Here is a 25,958-nt window from a genome sequence, read left to right as displayed (position 1 = left end):
TTAAAAAAAGTGTCCCAGTCAGAGTCCAAACCTTAACCCAATTGAGATGCTGTGGAATGACATCAAGAGAGGTGTTCTCACCAGAAATCATAATAATATGGCTGAGCTGAAGCAGTTTGGTAAGGAAGAATGGTCCAAAATTCCTTCTGAATGTTGTGCAGGTCTAATCCGCAGCTATCTGAGTTTTTGCTGCCAAAGGACGATCGACTAGTTATTAAATCCAGGGGGTTCACTTACTTTTTCCACAGCACTGTGAATACTTTTACTATGAATTTTTTTTTTTCTTTTTGAATGCATACCCCTTTAATGTACATGAACTTGAACCTTTTGATATGTTCTTTCATCTACGTAAATATTATGTTGTGCTATTAGAATATTGATCCTCACACACTGTATTTTGTGGCACAGATTCACCACTTTGCAGCAGCAGCACACTGATGCCTATTTTAGACCTGCCTCCAGGTGCATTGAAGAAGCTGTTTAAGCCTATTGATATAGGTGCTTCCCAGCTTTTATGACAGAGATCTTAATAATTCAGTGACTTCTGCTCTGCCTGTAGACTTCCCTCTGAGCTGGAATTTTAATTTGATCTCCCCAAAGTTTTTTCTTTCCCCTCTTCCCATCATCCAAGGCACTTTCCTTTTAATTAGGTTCATTATTTTCTCATGAACATTGTCTCCCTTTTATTTGTTCCCCTTGATGCTGATATGGGGACAGCTATTAGGATAGATTGCAGAATTGGAGCTGAGATTCAGGTTTGTGTGTTCTTTGTGCTTGACTGGTTGTGTTGATTTTAAAGTCAGGCACTTCTGAGTAATTTATTTGTACAGTATCATTCCTCAAAGCTCAGCTTATCTAATAGTTATCTAATTAGTCATTAGATAATTAATAATTATCTAATATGTACTAGTTCAAGACCAAAGTCAGGCATAAGGACTACAAAGCACAATAGTCGAGTAAAGTAAAAATGCCATTAATTTTCTCCATTGAACAATTGATTTTTAATTTTTAACATATACATCTTTCTAGACAGACCTACTGTACCATGAGCTCAGAAGTTACGCAGTGATATATGCTTCTGTAGAAGCCAAAAGTTAGTGTGATTTCAACTTTTGTTGAAATATTTCTTGGTTTAATACAAGATATGCTCAATCGGCAGCATGGTGATTACCACAAAATTTTATTTAGACTTTTACCTCCTCTTCTCAATAAAAGAAGCAAAAATCGAGGTTCGAGTGCGGCACTTAAGTGAATGGGGCCATTCCGTAAAGGTTACAATGATCACTGTTTCAAAAGTATGTAAACAGTATGCATGTTAATAGGATTTTAATGTGATAAAATCACTTACTAACCTTTTCTGTGTAAATTTATATCCAATTTTACAACTTTTTTGCCATGACGATGTAATGTTGTAAACCCTTAAACGGCCGTATAAACAGTGATTTAATAAATTGTACAGTTCAAGTAATATACAAGAACTTACATGCTTCGCATTTCTGCCTTTAAAACTTAAAAAAAATGTTATTACTTAAATAGACATTCCCAGTTAAGAACTACACTACCCATAATCCTAAAGAGAGATCCACCAATCAGAGAAGTCACTGTTGCCATGGAAATGTGAATTGCACTAAAAGAGCTCGACAGCAACCTCTCTAAACTATCAAATTACTTGCATATCTACTATGTATTTCCATATTTATGAATTTTTTGCAATAATATTAAAATATATTGTTTTAATAATTATAATCGATCTCTGTAATCAATAATTTTACATTGTACCATATTTTTTTTATTCATGTTAATCACAGTGCTTCATGAGTATTTTATTCACTCATAAAATAATGTATGGACCCAGTCTTGTAGCTTTGTCTTTTTATTTTCAATCTTCATGTATTTTTTTTCCTTCAAAACAATGTCTGTAATGTTGTGATTCATCTCAGAGCTGGTTGGCTTGGAACTCTTTACTGAAGGTTTTTTTTTATGCCTGTGGAGAAAGTGAGTTGCAAATATATTTCCAGAACCAATGCCTTTGAAAAAGTGATCACTGTTGTGTTCTGTTACTCTCTGAAACATGAGGTATATCTGTGCTTTTGTAAACATGACCTCCCAAGTTTCCTTGACATAGCCCTTCTCCATCTGTGCGTCCAGTTTCTCAACACGTAGAACGAGGTCCTCTCAGTAACCCTCCTCTTAGTCAGGTGTGATTAGAAAATAAATTAGTTGTCGGATTAATACAGACAAGAGGTTTGTCTGCTGCAAGTCAGGATGCAGAAGTCTGGAACTGTTAATGGAATTCAAATTGATTTCTGCAGCTCTTCCCTTCCATGCCTTTGAGAGAGAAACACCACCATGCCTTTGATGATTTTTGTTTTGTTTTTTTTGTCTTTCACAGTCTGTCTTTTCATCAAAGGGCATGAAAGTCAAAGCTAAATCCTCTCATAAGGTGATTTTCATTATGGCATTGTGTTTATTGAAGGATTGCTGAAGGTGGTGTCAGCTGTGATGTTGTGCAATAATGTCACAGTGTTTTAATCTGTGGAGCAACAGCAACTGCCCAGTTTATGGTTTTGGTTTTAGTAGTATTTTTTTATCTATTTTCTCCATTACCATTTGTTTTATATATATATAGAGAGAGAGAGAGAGAGAGTTCTAAGCCATAAACCAATCACAATTATAATGTAAAGTGTACTTAATAAAATACATTTATGTTAACATTTTATTGTGAATGAGAGAAATTGAAAACAAAAGTATAGAATAATATAAAACTATTGACTTGTAATCATTGATTTTAAGTATAGAAAATATAAAGCTGTCAGTTTAACACATTAATTCAATTGTTATAAGGATTAATTTGATTAATTAATCTACTGGCATCTCATGCAATTAATTCAATACATTTTATATAATTGACAATTCATTGATTGGCAATGTATTGCAAAATGTTTTGCTAAATATTCAGATATACTGTATAAAAATGTTTAAGTAGTTTGAGAATGCAGGGAGATTGACTTGATTACATCATTCGCAGTGCTTCATGGGGGTCTGCTAAGCTTTTTTTGGTGCCATTTCTGCTTCCATGGTAATTCTGATTGGTGGATCTTACCTCAGGTTTATGGGTAGTGTAGTTTATCACCTGGAATTTGTCTATTAAGCAGGATATTTTTTTAAATGTAGAAGTCATACTGCCTCTACAGAAGCTTCTATCATTAATTCACAACCTCTGAGGTCGTGTAGTTTTGTGTTGAATGGTTTATACATTATCGCCAAACAATTTCACTATGGACAACTTCAATTTTTACATCGAGAGCCCTACCGTTGCACTCTATTCTTGAGGATACCGTTTTGCAAGATCTTTTCTCGTCATACTTATGAAAAACGTGTTATTTTTTGTGTGCTGCAAAAGATCAACTGTAAATTCCAATGAGCAACCAGTCCTGTGGGTTTTTTGTTTTTCTCATCATTGAGCGACTTTATTTGTATTTATTTCCTGTATTTTAATTTGAGTATTAATTGATAATTGTGTGGAAGATGATAATGGAGACGGCTGGCCCATTTGGCCAAACATTAACTCTTTTTTTTTAACAGGAAATCACTTTGCTAGAGTGCTGGAGCTGTTAGCATGTTAGCAGCACTCCCTGGGTAAAATCATTAGCAACTCATTGAGTGAATTTTCTGTCTATGTCTTTTCCCCCATCCGAGAGCTTCAGCCAGTATGGAGTGTCATGTTTCAGAATCTCTCCCTTTCAGAAAGATAAGTGCGTATCTTGGGTGTGTTCTGTAGACCTCTTCCCAGGAATGGCTTCCATGAATGAAACTCTACTTCTTTGTATGTGGTTGCCCATTACTTCAACTGAAATTCCCATTTTCCACTTGACGTACAGCCTGTGTTTGTGTCCGTGGACTTAGGTGGCCCAAACACATTGGTATTTCACACCCCAGATTTAATTAACAGTGGGGTTCAAATGTCTTAAACCACACTGAAAATGTAGATTCATAATCAAATTTAAACCAGGAAATAAACAAAATTTTAGGATTTATAAAAAAAATTATGACGTAATATATGTAATGTGTTTAAAATTCTCAACTGTTTTTAGGATATTTAACAAATTGCCAATTTTGACATTGACCATGTTAAAGCTGCACTATGTGAGATTGATTTGTTAAAAATTAACAAAAGTCCATTATTGAGCGAGTACATGAAATAATCTGTGTTCAAAACCCTGTCCCTGCTTTACCCTGTTATGGTGGATCCCAACTGAATTATATAAATTAGATCATAAACTGGTGGTATTTTTCCACCTGTTGTCTGATTTTTAAGTCACTCCAAAAGGGGCTGGTGGAAGGAGTTGCAAAGGATAAAATGTTTGGAATTGGTATGATTTTTTATTTTTATTTTTTTACCATTTTGTTATTTTGATTATATCATTGTTTCATTTAAAATGTCATTTTAATTGCTAATTATTTTTGGTTTAATTTTTCTGTTTAAATAAAGGAATTAAAACATTTTGTATCAAAATGTACTGGTTGAAGTGAAGTGCATGCAAAAATCAATCCACAGCCTAACCTGAAGGTCGATAAAATCACTGTTATTACTATCCATGATTTGTGTCAATAGAGGAAAATTATTAAATATACTCTCTATAATTCAACATAGCTTACATCCAAATCCTGACAAGAAGCACATTTTCCATGCATATAAAAGGAGCATGTCACTGTCATAGAAATATGCCTGACATTCAACAAAGACGAAGTTGAGGCACAAAAGATGTAGGCTAAGTCTATATTTCTATTCTTCTAATTGATTGCATACAGTCTATTTACACTATCAACCTCTTATAAATGTGCTTTCTTTGATAATATTGCTGGTGCTTGACAGGGAATAGTGCAATAACCGGAGAAAAACCTCAGAATTAAATTGAACTTTACCCTGCCCATTAGCGCTATGCACAAGCAATTTCGCCAAACACACTTGCGCCTATACTTAGCGCATGCTTCCACAAAAATACCAAAACTTCATGGCCATGCCCATTGACCTTGCATGTATGACTTAAAGCATAGTGTTTATCTCTTGCACCTTGAAAATAGGGCCCAAAATTTCATCCCAATCATTATTAAATCTTTTGATGTTTATAGTTTACTGTTTTATTGTGTGCGGTGCATAGGCCTCCTATTGTAGTATTACAGCTTAGTTGCATTATCCCCCGAGGCTGTAGATTGTAATATAAAAATAATTAAAAGATCTTCTTTGTAACTAATTTCAGTCATATCACAAGTTTTACCTCTTAAATTTGGGATATATGTAGTACAATACAAACATTAATGTGTGGTGAATAAACACTTGAATTACCTTATTCAGATTTGTCAATTATAGCGCTGTCTGTCGATTCAAATTTGTAAAAGCTAAATTTGACACTATATATACTTCTTTTCTTGTCAAAATGTTTTTTTTATTCCATCTTAGGAAATAAAACAAAACAATATGTACCAATATAATGGTTTATTAACTTTTTCCAATCAAAGCCTTCCACAATAAAAAGACAATGCACTAAAATATCTCCAATTCAAGTAACATTAAACGTTTCCCAAATCTAAGTGGGAGTTTGACTAATTCAAAGAACTAGTCACCATATAAGTTGCATATTCATTGCAATGGTCATTAAATCCCTCTAACTTTCATCCTCCACAATATTAATCTGCCTACACACTGTGGCTATCGGCGTTGTTACAGCAATCGTGAAGCTGGGTTCATAATTCACATTAAAGCGGCAACGCCAGTGTTGTGCACCACTTTGAACTCCCCATGAAGAGAGCTTGCAAACAAAAACGGCACATTCTACATTTTGGTGATAGTTAAGATTTGGTGTGCTTCTGTGGTAATTAAAATATGCCTTACATAGGCTGGAAAATACTTGATTTCTATCATGAGTCAAATAGCGCTAAGAGCTCCTTTCTCCGTATTGTATAACTGACAGGGAAGCGCTGTTATTTACTGAGATAAAAACTTTTGCGGCTCTATCATAAGAGAGAACATAACAGTCAACTAGTGTGTTATGACAGTACCACCCATATAATGTCTAGGGGACCACTTTGTTATGCTATATTATGCTAAGCTTATAGAGGTAGAAGGACTCTGGCACTCTTGTGGCATGTCCATCAGTGTAATGACTCCGGTTGGACACATTACAAAGGTTCTGCCCTTCACACCAGTGTTTATGTATAAGAATTCAGCTTTTCACTAAAATTGTTATGCTGATAATATAATTTGTAATAAGAAAAAACAGTATTAACTTATAAAAATGCTAAATAGAAGCATTTTCAGGTGTGGGTTTTTTTTTACTTTTGAACCCCATTGTATATATGCAATTACATAGAATATATGTTACAAGACTTTACTAAAGGTTCCTCTTGTGCTTACATAAGAGACATATGAGTCGACATTCAAGATTATGATGTTACCTAAATTTTCCTACCATATTAGAGACAAAAGAATAAGGGGACTGTGTGCCCAGGAGATGAGCTTTAGTTCTTATATGAACTATTTTCAGATGATTTAATCAGATGTTCAGTCCCAGTTTACAACCGATTCATACATACTCTTGCAGAGTAGTCTTAGAAAAAAATGTAAATACAAAAATACAACTAAAAAACAATTACAGGATGCAAATATGTGCAAATTTGTGTACTTGGACTGAATCATTATTTTTCAATCTGTTGATCTGAGACCACAGAGTCCCCTAAACCAAATCCATTAAAATGAATTATCCGCCAGTATTGCCAAGAACAAAAAAAATTAAAATTTTTTGAAAAAATGGTTTGCATCTGATTATGCACACTAGATATACCTCTTTTTCAATGTCTTAACCAAAGCTGCAGTGGGTTCAGGCTCTGAACTAAAAACATGCTGTGCCTGTCCTATGTCCGTGTAGTCAGGCACTGTCTTGGAATACTGCTCCCAATTACAGGATGGAGAGGCAAATGCCATGCTGAAACCTCTGTAAAAATGAGGCCCTGTTTTAACAGCTTCTCACACAGTGAGAGACACTATGAGCAAAGGAGACATGGAAAAGGCACTGCTCATTGTCAACATGGCCTTTAACGCTTCAAGCGACTGCCTTTTAGCCTCTACTGTGCTCCGTGAAACATGTTTGGGTCTTTTCACTTACATTTTAGCATATATTTTGTTTTTGCTTTGTTGTCACATCTACTGTCAGTACAATGGAAATGCTGAAAAGTTACATTTCTAGGCTTGAAATTGCACCTCTAAAATGTCTTAATTTTTTCTGGCTTTCTCTGTTTTGAAAGCTGTTAGCTGTTGCAAACTCTTGCATTTGTTGTTAGCCAATAGTCTTATGGTGGGGACCCATACCTACAGAGAGTCTACACTATTAAATTAGTCATTTTTAGCAAATATAAGTCACACTTGCTATAGGTAACTATAGCAACAATAGAAAACCCAAGCACTTTCTTTAAAATCTGTATCGGACTGTACATCAACAAAACATTATTTAAACATTATCGATTGATTCTAGATCTACATATCATAGCTATATTGCAAAACAGCTGTAGTGAAGCTGAAATGGATGTGACCTTAATAATGGATTGCAAGTTTTCTGAAGAGCATGGGAGACCATTGTTCATAGCATCATAGCTGTGAAAAGCTAGCAGATGTCAAAGGAAAAGCTAAAGCGGTTAAGTTCTATATATTCAGCCATGCATATTTGCACATTAACACTGTGGGCTGCAAATGACAGAGAAAGAGAGCCAATGTTTAATATATTACATTACAGAAGCTGTGTTATGAATGTATATGGCTTCATGAGCTGTTTGCACAGGGATCTATTAACATCCCTAATTGCAGGTTGGAAAAAAGCAGTCAACAGCCTGTTTAAAATAGCCATATAAAAACCTGATATGTATTGTAAAAATAAAGCAAGAATATATGTTAGGCTTAGTTAGCTTGGTACATTAGAAATGAACTGTGTGCAACAGTTCAGGTGTAGTTTAAGAAATCATACTTTTTTGTAACATAAGCTGAAACATATACCAAATTAATCGATAAAATATATTACTCTGCCAGATATGAGAAAAGCGGTACCTTTTACTGTTATGGAGTTTAGTATAATAAAAAGCAGATTCTCATTCAATGTCAAATGGTATCTTGTTCTTGAAACAGGATCATAAACTTGATCAACAAACTTCTGTTTCAAGACTCACTCTCACTATCTCTACGGTACAGTTTTCCTTGTCACTCGGAATGAATTTAATATCAGAGCACTTGTTTTTTCTATTATGTGCCTACTTGCAGTTCGTCACACACACCTTTCCATTCGTAGCAAAGCCTGTATAAATAATTGCACCTGCCGGCTCCCACACCAAATTTTGCCAAGCAATAAAACAGAGTCCGCTCCAATAAAATGAAATTGTTGTGTGTGTTTGGATCACTGTTCGCCTTCTGTGGCCACTGAATTATTGAACACCTGTGTGTTCACTGGAAATGTCAGCTGTTCTTTTTACTGAGGTTGATAGATGCAAAAAGACAGAGGAAGTGATGCATAAATCATAAATATCAATGGATATAACATGGTAGCTCACAGAGGTGGGTGTAATCTGATTACAAAGTAATTAGTTACTACAATATAATGTAATTACTGTTTTAGCCAAAAAGTAGTGTAACGCATTACATAATACAGTTACTGACTTAAAATTAAGGTAATTACTTTGAAGTACGTTACATGGGTTACACATTTCTACAATCATATTTATGTATAATATACGTAAATATGAATTCTGTTTCTGTGACGGATGAAGGGTGTGTGACAATTAACACAGAGGATATATAGACATTTTAAATTAGTTGAATGGAAAAGCAAAATCGATTCTCTGAAGTGTTTTAGAAAGTATCTTAAAGGGGTCATGACATGGGTTTTTTTATTGTATTATTATGTTCCCTTAGGTGCAATTATAGTATTAATATATTTTTTTTTTAAGAAAAACTTTTAAAATCTAGTGATTTATGACCTTTTCCCACCCTGTTTCTCATCCTCTGATTCAAACAGTCTGTTTTGGGGGCGTTTTCCATTTAAGAATTCAGTGTTAACGCCCACTGTTATGATTGGCTAACGTCAGTGCCTATGTATCAATTATTGACGTCCCCAGCCAGAACAATATGCAAGTAAACGAAGTAAAAACACTGTGATTATTCATAAGGAATGAAATTGCGCTTTAAAAAGTAGTTTAAAGTTTAAAATAGATTACTTACAGTTTGCGTCGTCGTTGTTCCCAGAATAGTCGGCACGGACTTATCTTTGAGCAACAGTTTTCTGGCAAAGCCAGCATCATATTGAGATTTGTTCTCAAAACAGTCATCCTTAAAATGTACAGAACAAACGCTTAAGTTAACACTGCCGTGACTGGGACGTCCGCAAAAAATAAACTGCATCCATTTTTCCCTGACGTCTGGATCTTTCGGCAGCTTATTCAGAGGTTTTGTTTGACCACAGCCAGGAACAGCACATCTGTGTGGCATCGTAATTTTCCTGTGCACAAGTAGTCTCTGTCAGAGCTCGCTGTCCATCGACTCATACGAAATGAGCGTAGTTGTCTTGCGCTTAAAGCGTAGTTATCTTGTGCTGGAGGCGGTCATATGCAAACGCTGGTACGTCACTTCTAACCGTCACGTCACTTCTAACCATGAATCCAGAACGAGCTGTATTTTGAGCTTGATTAAATAAATGATTCATTTAGAATGGGGAGGACGTCTTAAAATATTAAACTTGCAGGACGTTTTAATGATACAAAGACCTCTTATATACCAAAAGATCAAGGCAAATTTGGTTTCTCATGTCATGACCCCTTTAAAAGTCATTTGTAATGTGATTAGTTTTTGGATGACGTAATCATAAAAGTACTCTGATTAAAAAAAACATTGTATTGGATTACTTTTTTTAGTAACTTACCCAACACTGCTACCTCAATCTCATAATAGATCTCAATAGATAAATTAAATAGGAACTTTGAATTATTGAATATTATAATAATTAATTGTTTGTGGGTGTTGTAGCTTTGTGACCTGATGGCTGATGTTTCAAATTTAATAAGGTTGCCTTTAATTTTTAAAGGTCTTGTCAGCTTTGCTAGCTACACAGAAATGAGTAGTGTCCACTGATAGCATTGTTTATTTGCACACGCTGTCTGCATTGTTATAGTGCACGAATCACTAAAGGAATAATGCAAAACAAGTAATAGAGAAAATATGCCAGGAAATGCAGTTCTAAACATTTTTATCTATTTGTTTACATGCAGCAATTCCCTTGCGGTCTGATTTTGAATATGAAACATTTTACGGGGACTTTAAAGCATTGCTTCACTACTGTGATGCAGACCAGACTGGTCATACTGTGAATTCAGCGACAGTAGGTCAAAAGATCTGCTGGTGCAATCAGACTATTCTTACTGAAATTCTAACTACTGCTCCCAGTGACCGAAGCTGGTAGTGTCGTTGAACATATGGGCATGTGCAGGAGCTCCAGTTTCTTGGTGAAATGTACAGAGTGACACCAAAATAAAGTTTTATTACCCGTACACCCTAAACCAAACCCTAAATGTAACCATTATCAGAGTAAAAATTTAATTTTAGAGCAAAAATAAAACCTTAGAATCGCACTCACCAATTTTTTATGTAAATACGGTTACTTCCTGGATTCCATATGACCTGAATCAGTGTCTTAGAGGTTCTTTATGCAATGTGCTTTCAATAGTGCTTGAGGTAAAGGTAAACGCATTTGAATTGATGCAAAAAAGTCTGATGGTATCTGTTAGTAATTTGGCAGAATATGGTAAATTTCAGGGTAAATAAAATTTCGGAAGACAACATGTCAATTTCCGTGACATCATGTTGTGCAGACACCCGAATCGGCTCTTTAACGTCCACTTGAACCACAACGTGGGAGTGGGACTCCACTTATTTCCTTTTCTGTGAATAATGCTCAATCTAATAAACCTTAGTTAAACAAAAAGGAAGTGTGTTCATGCTTAACTGCTTGGTTAAATTGGATTCCGGGTGCTTCGTTAGGAGTTTTTTGTGCAGAAATATAGCGTGCAATAGTGGCACAACTGTTTAGTGGATTTGCCCTACAGTGTCCTTTCCTTATGTAATGCTGATGTGCTAGAATACAGATTAAAATGATTGGATAAATGAATGTTACACTTATATAGCACTTTTCTGACACTACACTCAATGTGCTTTACATAAACTTGACTCTCTTTAATAGAGGTCGACCGATTGATCGGCCGATTTTTTTGCATTTTTTACATAATCAGCATCGGCCAATATCCACGCATATCAAGCCGATTATTAGGCAGGCACATCTGTGGGCAGCCTAGTGTTGTTGTGGAACACGTGTTCGACGCACACACTGCCCCTAGAGTCATTTTCCAGCAGAGTGAGCAGACCTCATCCAGTGCTAAGTTCCTTGGAGAAAACAGTAAGGATTAAATTTGTATAACTTCTTTAAATTTAATTAAAAACTTTTGATATGTTACTGCCAACTTCAAGAAAAAATGTGACAAACGCGATAGTTGACATGACATTCGGCTACTTTGGATATTGATAGAGTAGTCGAAGTTGCATTATCACAGCTGAAGGGTTGCTATCATGTCACAATAAGTAAGCAAGAATTTTGCAATTACAGACAGTGAATCTGAGACTTTTATTTGTTCTGTTTGTGTGTCTTATATTTGAGAGGGTTGTCACTCAATGCAGAGAAATAAGTAATATAAAAGATACAAACGCGCTATAGACTATTGAAGGACTGGCTTTGGTAAGCTCGCACGTTATCGCTTCTGTTGTCGGTACTGGAGAAATTAAGAAAATACATTTATTATTGCTATAAAGAGAAAGTTATTTTATCTCGCCAGCCATTTCTATGTATAATAATATGAAACCATTAGTCTGTGATGCAATTTAGCTATTCGCAGTCAGAGAGAGAGAGAGAGAATCTCGCTCACGCGGTGCCACAGCGAGCACAACACAGCCCTGCATAATGAGTGACAGAACTAAACATTCAAACATAGCCTGGTTTAGATCTGTGATTATTATTCTGATTTTATTTTAGATATCGCCTTCCAAAGATTATAAAAATAATATTTATACATAAGCCGCATTCTGTCTAGCACAACGTCCTCCCCTTCACAGCGGTGCACTGACATTTCTCCCTAAAACTCAAACTTAACGTCAGAATCAGCACGATCGGTGATTGTTGTAAAATGCAGTCTAGCTACTGTTGCTAAATTGCGGGACGCGTTTAATAATAAAAAGAGCGCAAGAGATGTCGTTCCCAAGGCGGTGCGCGCTCCGAAACACACCGCAAATAGACAAGCAAAGTATAGACTACTTTGGGTTTCATGTGCGCGTCTAAACGATCAAATATACACAAAAATATGTCAAAACGACCGGCTTGGAGATTCACTTAAACACAGATTATGTCTTAAATGGACGTAGTTATGGAAATAGTTGGGAGAAAATATGGCGCATCAGGAGCCTATTAGATCTGAACTCGGTCTTAAAGGGGAAGCTGTCTATTAAACGTGACGATTGAGCCATTACTGCAAATCAAACAACAAAAGGCAAAGAGAAAATCACTTACAGCTCTTGAATGAATAACTTCTGCATTAATGAGCATTAATCTATCTATGATAAACTATGCAGTGTTATTTTACAGTTTGATTACTTTAGTAGATTTCTTTTTAGACCACACCTGAACAGTAATGTTAGTAGACCTTCCTGAAATTAAATCACTGTGCCTATATAACGTTTATATTTGTGTAATATATATATATATATATATATATATATATATATATATATATATAACAAAAAGAACCGTTAAGAATACCGCTAAAGTACCGGATCGATAAGTAGTATCGGTAAGATAGTAATACCATTAAAACCTTACCGATACCCATCCCTAGTTATGCCTGTGCTTCTCTTGGATGCTCTGAATATTGAATTACGTGTCTGGATTGCCCCTTAATTAAAGCTGCATTTGGATCTCAACCTTCTTGTCTCGGAGCAGTTCGTAACACCTGCTTTGTTTATTTAATATATTTGTTATACATTATTTATACAATATGTTTTTACATTATACATTTTTAATTTAAGTGTACAAGTGCAGATTGGTCAAGTGTTCAGTAAATGTATTTGTTGTGAAATTTTGTCTATCTTAAGTAATTTTTTGTGTTACATTTTATCTTTCAAATAAAAGGTTCAAATAAGAGGTTAAAAACAAGCACATATCGGCCAAATATCGGCCAAAATAAATCGGCAGCATTAATCGGCCATCGGCCGACCCGGATTTCAAAAGATCGGCATCGGCCTGAAAAAACCAATATCGGTCGACCTCTACTCTTTAACCACCATCAGTGTAAAGCATCCGCCTGGATGATGTGATAGCAGCCATAGAGCTCCTGTACACTCAACTCACACCATCTATTCGCCAATTCATATGTTGGGATTATTAGGAGGCCATGTTTTCCAATGGGGAATTTGGCATGGGGTTACACTCATACACAGGGTGTGAGCACTCCCGGCTGGCATCACTAACATCTTTTCCAGCAGCCTTAATTTTCCTCAGGAGGACTCCCATCCAGGTGCTGATCAGGATCAACCCTGCTTAGCTTCAGTGGGCAACCAGTCAAAATCTACAGGGAGATATGGCTGTAAAAGAGTTTTTTAAAGGATTAAAACAAATAAAATACATTTTGTGCTGGACAAAAATCACTTTATCCAATTAGCTGCTTTGGCTCTATGGGACACGTGAAATTGTACATGTCCCAGTGGCAATCAGTGATAGCCTAAAATTGTTAGGTTTCATTTTTGTGGATTTCACACAGTAGAAATCTGGCTGAGACACTGTGTGTGTGCACGCGCCAGTCGACACAATCCACAAGTTTGCAGAATCATTTTCCACAGCCTGTGTGGGTAGAAAGCTGTCACGTTTTGAAAATTTATTCAGTGTCTATTTTTACAGATATCTATTTATATAACTTTTTTCCGTCTTTCTGGGGTTTACGTTAATTGCTTTCCCTTTAGCTCTGTCTTTGTTCACACTAACTGTGGTTTGATTAATTATCTCTTCTTACACAGCACTAGGTATGATCTTTTCTTATGTGTCAATCAGTTACGGATAAGGTTCCCAAGGGACCTTCATCTGATGTTTATTTTTAGCCTCTTGACTGTGAGGATTCTGTTTCCCCCTATGGGGAGAGGAGTTATATTGATACAGAGATGCATGGAGCACCACAGCATTTATGCTTTTTCTCTTTATAGAGAGAAGCGATCATAAGATAAAGTGTTGGATTATGTTACATTATCTGTTGAGTATAGTTGTGTACATATACAGCATATTTTGTGTACGATATTGTGTGGTTGCAAAAAATATGGTTCTTTTTTCCTTATTAGATGATTATACAAATGGACATTTGTGATGACATACAGAAGCAATTCTAGAGTTCTGATCGAAATCCTAGTGAGCTGCCTTGTTGTCTGCTGTCTACATAGGCAACTCCCTTCTAAGGCAGCATCCTAACTGATGTCAACCTCAAGTGACTGATTTGAAATGCTGTAGATAGGAAGCAACACAAATAGTGCCCCTCACATGAAATGTATAGTAAACTAGAGTTAAGGGATGGGCACGATTACTCGAGTACTTGGGTATTCAGACGTGGCAGCAATTATCGATCATGAAAACGATGATCGATGGTGATCATGCATGATGTGACTTTTCACTTCATTCGAAATTCAGTGACAATTACCTGACTACTAAACTCACACGTGTCAAAGAGAGGGTTTGAGATTGATTACATTGTGATTTTGATGATTTAATATAAGAACTTTGACTCATTAATGGATATTATTTAATCAAAGCGAATGTTTGTCACTGACCTCCCTGCCCTAAGTGATATAACACACACCTGCATCTCAACGAAATGGAAGTTGAAGATTTCCACACGAGTTTCCAAGTTAGAAGTCTGACATAAAGGTCATTCCGTTGCACTATGCACTAAGGTTGAAATTCCGACTTCAGAGTTGATTGGAACGATTGTTGAATCATCACAGCAACAACAATATGGAGCATTGTAGCTTTCCCCACAGGAGTGAACACTTGGGGCATGTGGCAGTAGACTCAACGCGCTAAAGCAGCGCATATACAGCAGGCAAGAGTTTCAAACAGCCAGAGAGTGCAGAGCTAAATGTAACAGAATACAGCGTCTTCAAAACTGAACTTCAACTCATATTAAATGGTGATGGTTATGGCATCTCCTGTTAAGCCAATCACGATATGAAAATAGATGGTTCAGACAGTCACTAAAAAAACTGGTGTGCGCTTACTAAGATTATTACGGTAACCTGAAGGAAGAACAGACAGATGCGCATTGTGCTCATTCTATCATTAAGTTGGGCAGTGAATCTTCACATAATGACAAAATGTGATGCATTATATTTTGATTATGCAATCTTTTGTACATTTTGTAACATACTTTATAACAGCCTATAATAATGAATAGACGATACAATGGTACATGAATAGATGATACAATGCAGCAGCCAAAGATGTTTGTCAGACATGTTATTATATTTACAGTTATGTACATGTCATTGCCCCTCAAGTACTCGAGTAGAAAAATTATAAAATGCTCATACCTAGTAGAGTTTGACATTAGCATGATGCTATGCTAACAACACTATACTTCAGTGAACATAAAAAATACCAGCCTGATCTCATTAAATGTATGTGAAGTTGTTTATTACGCGTATCACGGCAGTTCTGAGGTGAAATGCCCACTGTGTGGCGCTAAAAGCGAGTTCAGTTTTCTCTGAGGTTTGAAAGGTTAATCAGTTCCTCCAGGAATTTATGCAAATTCAACCAGTCTCCCATTATTTGTGTTAAATAAAAAAAAAAGTGCTGTGTTAAAAACAACCCAAATTGTGTTATCTTTAGCCCTGTTGCTGTATGAATATGGGATAGAACATGCATTGGGCTAATCTAACCAAGCAAAATGGGTTATTTATTGAACCTAAATGCCGTTTCATTTTTATGGGAATGCTGGGTTAAATTTGTCAAGTTGTTTCATCTTTTAAAAATATTATTTAAAAAAACACATCATAAACAAATGTTAACATGGTACCTTAAGTAGGATTAATGCATGCAGTAATTACAATTAAACTAATTTTACTAAAGTTTTAATAAAGCTTGTTGATATAAAAAAATATTTATAATTAATGTTAATTACGTTAATACGCATTAAAAACATTAAACATCCATCGTATTATTAACGTTACTTGTTAACGTTTACGTCCAGTGCCTATTACCAGAAAACTATTCATGTAATTAATAAATTAATAAATCTAATTCAAGAATTCAATATCTGTTTGTTTTTGGTTTATTGGTTTGTTTATCTCGTATTTATTTTGTTGTATTTCCATACTTTGCTCTAATAAAAAATAGGTATATATGCTATAATATATTTCTTTTCTTTGCATGTAAATTATGCATGTAATCGTTATAGTTAATGCTATTATTGTTATTGTTGATGGGTAGTAGTGGTGGCAGTACTGATAGTTATATTAGTATAGAACAATCTATCATCCCTCCCACCTGCCTCCCTTATAAAACCCAATTCCAAAACCATTCTATTTATACACTTATAACTTATATACTTTATTAGCTGTCTGGGTCTGGGGGCTGCTCTTGTACTGTCAGTGGGTGCGTTTGGCACATCTTGTTGGCATAGGCATTACCTGTGCAAATTTGGGTTTGCCTGGCCCCTCCCTTTGCCACATATCCCGGCAGTCCTTTCTCTTATTTTAACGTGACTGTGTCGGAGTGCTATCTGGGTTGGATGTGGTGTCTCTGGCTGGGGAGATAACTGGTGCACACCACAATTCCAGCAAAAGCTTGTAAACCAAAAAAGGTCAACCAAACAATGATTTCTGGTCATCTGCCGGGTCACAACCAGACCAGGTGAGCTTGATTTGGAGGTGCCAGTCGTGGTGCCCCAGTATCCTTTGTGGAGGAAGACACAGCGGCACACAGAGGCTTAACCGCTGGTAAGGGATTGCCGGTGGCGGTGGAGGGGGGCCAGGGGGGATTAGAGTTGGTGTTGGTGAAGCGGCTCCCAGACCTAGAGAGTTTCGTATATCGGCAATCATTTTATTGACTAGTCTAAAATTTCATAAAGCTGAGATTATATTATTGTTAGTACTACTACTACTACTACAACTATTAATATTATTATTATAACTGATTGTTCCATATATATCTAAGTTTAAATCTATATCTTTCTTTTTCTCTATCTCACCAACATCACCAGAAAAAATTTAATTAATTATAATGAATACTTTTATATGACATTAAATTAACCTAGCCCTTAAACTTACATTTAGACACTACTATATCTATACACCTATAATTAAGTTTGTTGTTTTTTTTTGTTTTGTTATGTGTGTATGTGTATGTATATATATATATATTTCACTGGTTCCTTACTTGTATAAGCTGCTATGTCTTGTTAATTTGTGTTTTGTTCAATAAAAAATATATATATAAATAAATCAAATTCAAGAAATTAATAAAAAATGTAATTAAAATTAAACTATGAGCAGGCCTTCATTGTTCAGTGTAAGATGTAGCAGAATAAGGAACTAATCAGCCTGCTGGAGGTACTCACCCATATTTGTCCAAACTATAAAAAGACAGAAATAAAGCAAACAAAGGAAAAAGGTCAACCAAAAATGTTAGCAATTTAGCAGTCATCCGAATACAGGAAGCATGCTAAATATATGCGTCTGTGCAAAAACAGGTCACGCTTTGCACCAGTTTGAGATTTTTAACACAGATGATTGCCTCACTGATTGTTTTTTTTTTTTTTTTTGTACGAAGCAACAAGAAATAAATAAAAATCAGACTTTATACTATAATGATGTCTAATAATTTATTTTTATCAATTAATAGTTACCTTATTGCATCCTAAGACTATAGTTCTTTAATTTAAACTCACCTCAAGCATCCCAGGACGTTCAACGTCTGCCTGCAATTAATGTATCAAAGCAATTTGCCACATTTGTTTTCTACTCTAAACTCAAATACACATTTTCGATGTTTACCGTGCACACCAACGCTTTTCATGTGGAGGTCGAAGCTCTGCATGACGCTTGCATTGGGTGGTGCGCATCCCCGGGCAGATCAGAGGTAGTCCTCCAGCCCCTGGTGGACGGAACGCCCCGCCGCGTTCTCGGTGAACAGAAGGGGTCTCCCCCGCCCCTGGCAGCAGTTTTCCCTCTCCAGGCGGTCAGCAGTGAGCCCCTTCCCGCACGCGGTCAGCGGTCTCAGACCCTGCTGCGTTTCAGCGGCTGGTAGTGGTCTCCTCCACCCCTGGCAGCGGCCCTGACCACTCCAGGTGGTCGGCTAGGAGCCCCTTCTCCCCTCGCGGTCGGCGAACAATTCCTTTGCTTCCAGGTGGCCGAGCTCCTCCATCCCCCGGAAAACGGCCGCGGGTGCTCCTTTGGGGTGGATAAAAGTGGCAAGAACTCCACTACGGCGTATCCCTCCTTCACGGGTCGTCGGCACCAGTGTAAAGCAGTTCAATGGAAAGGAGGAGGCGAGAACCAGCTTGACGATATAAATAATAGTTTAATGAAGAAATAAACCAAAAGACAAAAAACACACGCATAGGAATGACAGTTGCCCGTAAACATTATCTCTCTGTCGCACCACCGTCCACAGTCAGCCGTAATCCCTCTCGGAGGCTTAATTAGCCTGGTAAGGGACCAGGTGTGTAAAATCACGACCCTGCCCCTCCCTCCGCCCTGTCACACTCAACCAAAAAATTATTTATTTTGTCAACATTTATAAATCCCTATGTAATTACAAAGTAATTTAATTTTCTTTCTTCCATGCTGAACAAAGGGAGTTATTTTGCTCTTTTCCTTTAAAGGGGGCATATGATGCCAAATACCACTGGTTCTTGTGTGCGTTGTAACCAGTCGTAATGTGGCAAGTTTCAATAGCCGCATGTCCACTATCTGGCCAAATGAGGGTGTGCTAGTGCCTGCCATGGCCAGTTGCATTCCCACTATCACCTCTGGGGCTTCATCGTGCCTCTTCTGGGCCAACAGCCTAGCGCCCTGGCCCGCCGATTACCCGGAGTCAGGTCAGAGGTTTCAGCACCAAGATACTCATTTCCCAATTTTTCATATCTAGACACCAGCTCACCTCAACAGATCAATGGAGAACAGAGAATCTTCAGTACTGGTCAGTAGACGAATTTAGGGCTCTTCTGAATATTTGGGCTGATGAAAATGTACGTCATATCGATGGCATCTGCCAAAACTTGATTAAGTATATTGTCGCAAAACTTGAAAAGTTGTGTATCCAGTGTAAACAATACAGGTTTGTGGAAATATTTGACAAAATTGCGGGCACAGTACATAATAAACCCGTGTTCATATGGAGGGCTAGCTAGTCTCCAGTGTCTGATACCTTAGCTTTAGTTCACTCTTGCTTGTGAAATGGGCGGGGTGTGTGACGTTGGCACCAGAGTGGCATATTAAGGGTGGGATTTTGGACAATGCTGTGGGGCTATTTGCCCAATGAAAGGAATGCAGATCGATTTTGGTCTTGTGGCTCGAGGTCCGAGGCTATTGGCCCAACTGACCAGTTTGTTCCTGCATAAATACTTGAAATATAGCACTGTATATATTTATTTGGGCCATTTTCATGGAACTTCTATAGTTTTTAGGAGCTTGACAGCCCCTGGTCACTATATGCTTCAATTGTATGGAAAAGAGCAGCTCAGACACTTTACAAAATACATCATTTTGTGTTCCTTAGAAGCAAGAAAGTCATACAGGTTTGAAACAACATGGGGGTGTACAAATCATGACAGAATTTTCTATTTGGGGTGAACTTTCCTTGAGAATTATTATGTTAGATAGCATCCCAGTGGGCACCAGCCCGGCCCTGCTGACAGCAAATCCAATATCTGCAAAGTGAATCCGATGTAGTCTCACAACTCCCTGTTGGTTTGCTCTGGAATACCAGCAGCTGCTGTTGCCTGTCAGCCATTTTGTTTCACTTGGTTGCTCTATAAAGATTTGTTCTAGTCCAAACCCTTGCCTTTCTTTCTGACTTTTCTGTAGGCTTGTGTACATTCAGCATGCACATTCTAGAAGGAATCATGCTTGACTTTAGTGCTCTCCCTGGAGAGCACTTTGTAAGTGAAAACTTTGTCAATTCTTGTTCTTTGTAAGTCCAAATAATCATCCTCCTGAGAGATAGCAAACTGCGTGTGAGAGAAAGGGAGAATCTGTTAGACTGGTAGACAGCTCCCTGAACGAGTTTGTTACACCTCGCTCCTTGTATTAACTTGACCTCATATATACTGTTGTATAACTTCTCCGTGCAGTGTTTTTAAATGTGCGGAAATCTGTATTCTGTGCCAACTCAACTAACATGATTGTGTTTCTCCATCTCCACCAAAGTGAGAGAGTAAACAGGGCTTGGGAAACAAAAATCGAAAGTGACAAAAATGCCCCAGATATTTATATTATGGGGCCAAAAAAAGGCACCCATAGTGAATTCCTCTTTTCTTTTTCTTTTTTGTACTTTATGTAACAGTTAACAGTTTATTCAAGGCCTGTCTAGTTATAGGTTTAGTGCCTCTGCATACACTGTAGTGACCTGTAGCTGTCAGATATCTGTATTTGTTATCTCAGAGGCGAGTGTTGTTGATTGTATAGCTCAGTGTTGGAGAGTAGTTAACTAAAAGTAGTGACACTAGGGCTGGGTATCGTTTTAACAAGATTACAAACATTACAAATTACCAGTTGTATTTTTTAAATTTTTACTTTTTTTACAGACTCAAAGACTCATCTCCTGAGCCTTTTGGTCTCCTCATGCCAGGGTCGGCAGGGGCAGAGGCTATAACATTAATGTGAAGAGGAAAAACAAAAACAAGAAAGCTAAACTGTTTATTCAGCCAACCCTAAGGATAAGCACGGTTTAACAAGAACTAGTTTAATGTATGTTAAACTTGATCAGTTACTGTCAACCTTAAAGCATTTTTAGCATCGATTTAGCTAGCTATCTATAGCCATACATCCAAACAATATCTAACATTATGTAGGTCCCAGTTTATAAGACTATGTCACCTCGCACAGAAACGTTAATTTAGTACTCAAGCATGTACCGCTACAAGTTAGCTGATTTTGTTTGTTGGTTTGTTTGCTAAACGTTATCCTTACCTGTCGGAGTCCCAGTCATAGCACCGCCACATTCATCAGTAGTTTTGGAGGAGGACTCGTGTGGTGGGCATGTTGAAGGAAGCTCTGTGGCTGGAGGACGCTGAGAGGATGACTGCACCGGCTCGGTCTTCTTGCAGTCGAAAACAGAGCAACTTTCTGCTCTTTAAGTTTATTCCGTGCACTGTCAAGTGCTTCATCAGATTTGTTGTGTTGCCGGTCTTGGCAGCAAATATTGCTGTTAGCATCGAGTCTGGTGAAATGTAGCCACACTTTTGATCATTTCCACATCTTTTACATCTATGGGGGTTGAGACGCATACACACTACAGCCTCACGTGTGAGCCCCGTTTCTGGGCGTAACCGGTGTAAACTAGTGTTTTTCCTTGATGCCTAAACACAACCAATCACAGGCACTTTTAGATTTGGGAACATCTAGCATCATGCTTATCATTGACGTTGGCGAGATTAACCCCTTAGGTATTGAAATTTGGTACCGAATGACAATACATTTTTTGATACTCGATTGTTTGAGGTAATTCGGTCAGTGCCTAAAATGTATCAAACTTGATACCCAAACCTAAGTGATACTAATTTTTCAGTAGCCTGACAGTCATCTATGTTCACAATAGTGAAGTTTTTCCAGTAACATGCTACATTTTCCAATGAGTAGCCCTATAGCATCACAAAATGGAGCTCAAACACACTCACGTAAATTGTCCTCTCTCTCTCATATGTAGAGCTTGGAAAACCAAATCATTTTAGTGAATCGGCTCTTCTGGAATGAACTGGTTAAAATAAACTATTTATTTAAAGGAAAATGAAAATTCTCTCATCATTTACTCACTTTCTTGCCATCCCAGGTATGTTTGATTTTCTTTCTTCTGCTGAACTCAAAGATTTTTTGAAGAATAGTTCAGCTCTGTAGGTCCATTCAATGCAAGTGAATGGTGACCAAAACTTTGAAGCTCCAAAAAGCACATAAAGGCAGCATAAATGTAATCCATAAAACTTCAGTAGTTTAATCCATGTCTTCAGAAGCAATCTAGTAGGTTTTGAGTGAGAACAGACCAAAATATAACTCAATTTTCATTATAAATCTTGACATCTGCAGTCTCCTTGGCGAGCATGATTTCAAGCTTGATTACACTGCCTAGCACCATATAGTGTTCTGCGAATGCGAAAAACACTAGGAAGTGTAATCGAGCATGAAATCATGATTGTGCCTAGAGACTGTAATGGCAAGATTTACAGCATAATTAAAAGGGTGTTATATTTTTGTCTGTTGTCACCCAAAACTGATTGGATCACTTCAGAAGACATTGATTAAACTACTGGAAACGTATGGATTACTTTTATGCTGCGTTTATTAGCTTTTTGTAGCTTCAGAATTTTGGTCACCATTCACTTGCATTATAAGGACCTACAGAGCTGGACTATTCTTCTAAAAATCTTTGTGTTCAGCAGAAGAAAGAAAGAAAGTCATACATGTCTGGGATAGCATGAGGGTGAGTAAATGATGACATACAGCTGCATTTGGAATTGATATAATAATACAGATTGAGAACTTATTACATTTCTGACAAAATATTTTATTCTCTTCCTTTATTCTTTTCCCACTCTCTCAGGACAAAGAGAGTGAGCCATTGTTACCGAGTTGTATACCGTCACATGGAGAGGACGCTGACCCAGGACGAAGTGAGCGTTATTCATGGAGCCATTCAGCAGGCGGCTGTAAAAGAGCTTGGAGTGGAGGGAAGATACTAAGACTGCACAGGAACCAACATCACGTCTCTCAGATATATTTACTTGGTAAATGATGGTGATCTTTTAGAGACTTTCACCTTCTCATGATTCACAGATATAGTCTCACCTCTATGAGATTAATAAAATGTGTCAACTTTTTAATAGCAGTAAAAACTGTTCTGTGGGGGGTTGCGCTTTAAATGTAATACAAATGTCAAAGAGGCCTTCTACAAACCCGCCGCAGAGTCTGATGAGAAGCTGGAAACATAGCCAGTACAGCTCTTATTTATACATTTGTATTTCCTTAGAAGATGTGAGGTAGCATATAATGAGCTGCTGCACTGAAATGAGTAAGATAATGCAACGCTTCCTTAGTCACTCCACAGTAATATTGTAAACAGGAAGGTAACAGGTCCTCTGTTGTATTGTTTGTGGGACAAAAATAAACTGAATGCTGAGGTGTATTTGAGTCAATGTCTTTTGTTTTATATTTTCATACTGGGTCATTCCTTAGCACTCAAAGACCACATACACACTGCAAAGTTTTGGGAGTGATGACTGAATTTGTCATACGTGTGCAGAATAAAGGAGTCACTCCTACCACCCCAAACTTGTGGTAACCATTGTGATAATCATAGCAATGTTTTGGTGTTTTGCGACTGAAAACAAGAAACATAAATGACAGTGTTTAGCATGTTTGGTACAAATTTCAGGAGTGAATTTGATTGGTTAATGCAGTTATCACTCTATATTTAGCTGCAGTGTTAACATGGCCAAACAGTACAGCATAGTAGTCTGGTGTTCACATTAATTAACATCATTGTCCAGATTGTGAGCTTTGAACTTAATACATTTTCGTTCTTTAAGCAGCATCAACATGATCTCTTAAGTATTCCGATGTACAGTATTTCTACATAAAGTGTGTTTTTAGCACACGTTCACTTGCTCATGCTTGCATAGACACAAAATACAATATTGATGTATTGGCAGCATCTAAAGTGTAAATCATGTTATGTATGAACTATTTTAGAGACATGCAAATGTTTACAAATCCTTTCATTGAGTTCATGGAATTAATCAGTTGATTTTATTGCATTTATTATAAATCAGATTAAATATTCTTATTTATTTAACACATTTACCTAATGTGACATTATAATATTTTTTAAATTTTTTTGTGATTTTTGGTGCCCTATACAACTCATTTCGAAGGATTGCATTATTTTCTTTAAAAGACTAAACTAAAATAAATCATTTAATAAATGACTAAATTAAAACATTAAAATGGAATCAAAATTCGGTAATCATTTAATATTATTTAGTTTGTTGTGGCTAAAAAATTATTTGTGTGCTATAATCCAAGTCATCATAAGCCATATGGTTTATCTGCCTGTTAACTTTATATATTATCTCAGCAAAATGAGAAACGTCTTCTATTTTCAGCAAACTTGTGTGTAAATATTTGTATGAACATAAAGACTGAACAACAAAGACAAACTGAACAAGCTTCAGACATCTGACTAACAGAAATGGAATAATGTGTTCCTGAACAAAGGGGTCAAAATCAAAACTAACAGTTAGTATCTGGTGTATCAGTGCAGTGCATCTCCTCCTCATGGACTACACCAGATTTGCCAGTTCTTGCAGTGAGATGTTACTCCACACTCCCAACAGTTCCCAGACGTGCTCAATGGGATTGAGATCCGGGCACTTCGTTGGCCTTGGCTGAACACTGACATTCCTGTATTGCAGGAAATCACGCACAGAACGAGCAGAATGGCTGGTGTCATTGTCATGCTGGAGGGTTATGTCAGGATGAGTCTGCAGGAAGGGTTCCACATGAGGGAGGAGGATATCTTCCCTGAAATGCACAGCATTGAGATTGTCTGCAATGACAACAAGCTCAGTCCGATGATACTGTGACATACCGCCCCAGACCATGATGGACCTTCCACCTCCAAATCGATCCCGCTCCGGAGTACATGCCTCGGTATAATGCTCATTCATTCGATGATAAACGTAAGTCCAACCATCGCCCCTGGTGAGACAAAAATGTGACTTGTCAGTGAAGAGCACTTTTTGCCAGTCCTTTCTGCTCCAGCGAAGGTGGGTTTGTGCCCATAGGTGACATTGTTGCCGGTGATGTCTGGTAAGAACCTGTCTTACAACAGGTCTACAAGCCCTCAGTCCAGCTTCTCTCAGCCTAATGTGGAAAGTCTGAGCACTGATGGAGGGATTGTGCATTCCTGGTGTAACTCAGGCAGATGTTGTTGCCATCCCGTACCTGTCCCGCAGGTGTGATATTCGGATGTACTGATCCTGTGCAGGTGTTGTTACATTTGGTCTGCCACTGCCAGGATGATCAGTTGTCCTTCCTGTCTCCCTGTAGCGCTGTCTTAGGCGTCTCACATTCGAACATTGCAATGTATTACCCTGGCCACATCTGCAGTCCTCATGCCTCCATGCAGCATGCCTAAGGCACATTCACGCAGATGAGCAGAGACCCTGTGCATCTTTCTTTTGGTGTTCTCCAGAGTCAGTAGAAAGGTCTATTTAGTGTTGTAAATTTGTATAACTGTGACACCAATTGCTACCATCTGTAAACTGTTAGTGTCTTAATGACCGTTCCACAGGTGCATGTTCATTAATTGTTTATGGTTCATTGAACAAGCATATATATATATTGGTGAAAAGTAGTTAGGGTTAGGGTTGGATTAAGGTATATATACATTTAGGGATACATTAGGGGATTACCCCTAACACACACACAAAAAAAAAAGATATTTGCTGCTTGTTGAATATTCATAAAAGGATCTAAAACCACAGAATTCTAGAACATTTTGTTGACTTTGGTTTCATTGCATTCTATCCATATAAATTTGTAGAAATAAATGTTTACTTAATCCAGTTGAGTT

The 25,958-nt window shown here is 37.2% G+C and overlaps 1 protein-coding gene across 2 annotated transcripts in view; it reads left to right on the top strand.

The window, feature by feature from the left end:
- The window catches only part of LOC127634181 (phenylalanine--tRNA ligase, mitochondrial-like), a 224,718-nt gene extending 201,219 nt beyond the window's left edge, over positions 1 to 23,499 (top strand). For both annotated transcript variants that reach the window (XM_052113618.1, XM_052113617.1), the window contains exon 7: positions 22,926 to 23,499. In XM_052113618.1, coding sequence (XP_051969578.1) covers positions 22,926 to 23,064 — 139 coding nt within the window. In that variant the 3' untranslated portion in view covers positions 23,065 to 23,499. The remainder of the gene's footprint in view (positions 1 to 22,925) is intronic.
- The last annotated feature ends 2,459 nt before the right edge of the window (positions 23,500 to 25,958 follow it).

Source organism: Xyrauchen texanus, chromosome 41 (genome assembly GCF_025860055.1).
Source record: "Xyrauchen texanus isolate HMW12.3.18 chromosome 41, RBS_HiC_50CHRs, whole genome shotgun sequence".
NCBI lineage: Eukaryota > Metazoa > Chordata > Actinopteri > Cypriniformes > Catostomidae > Xyrauchen > Xyrauchen texanus.
The sequence above is the reverse complement of the archived record's forward strand: the minus strand, read 5'-3'. Positions and strand labels throughout refer to the sequence as shown.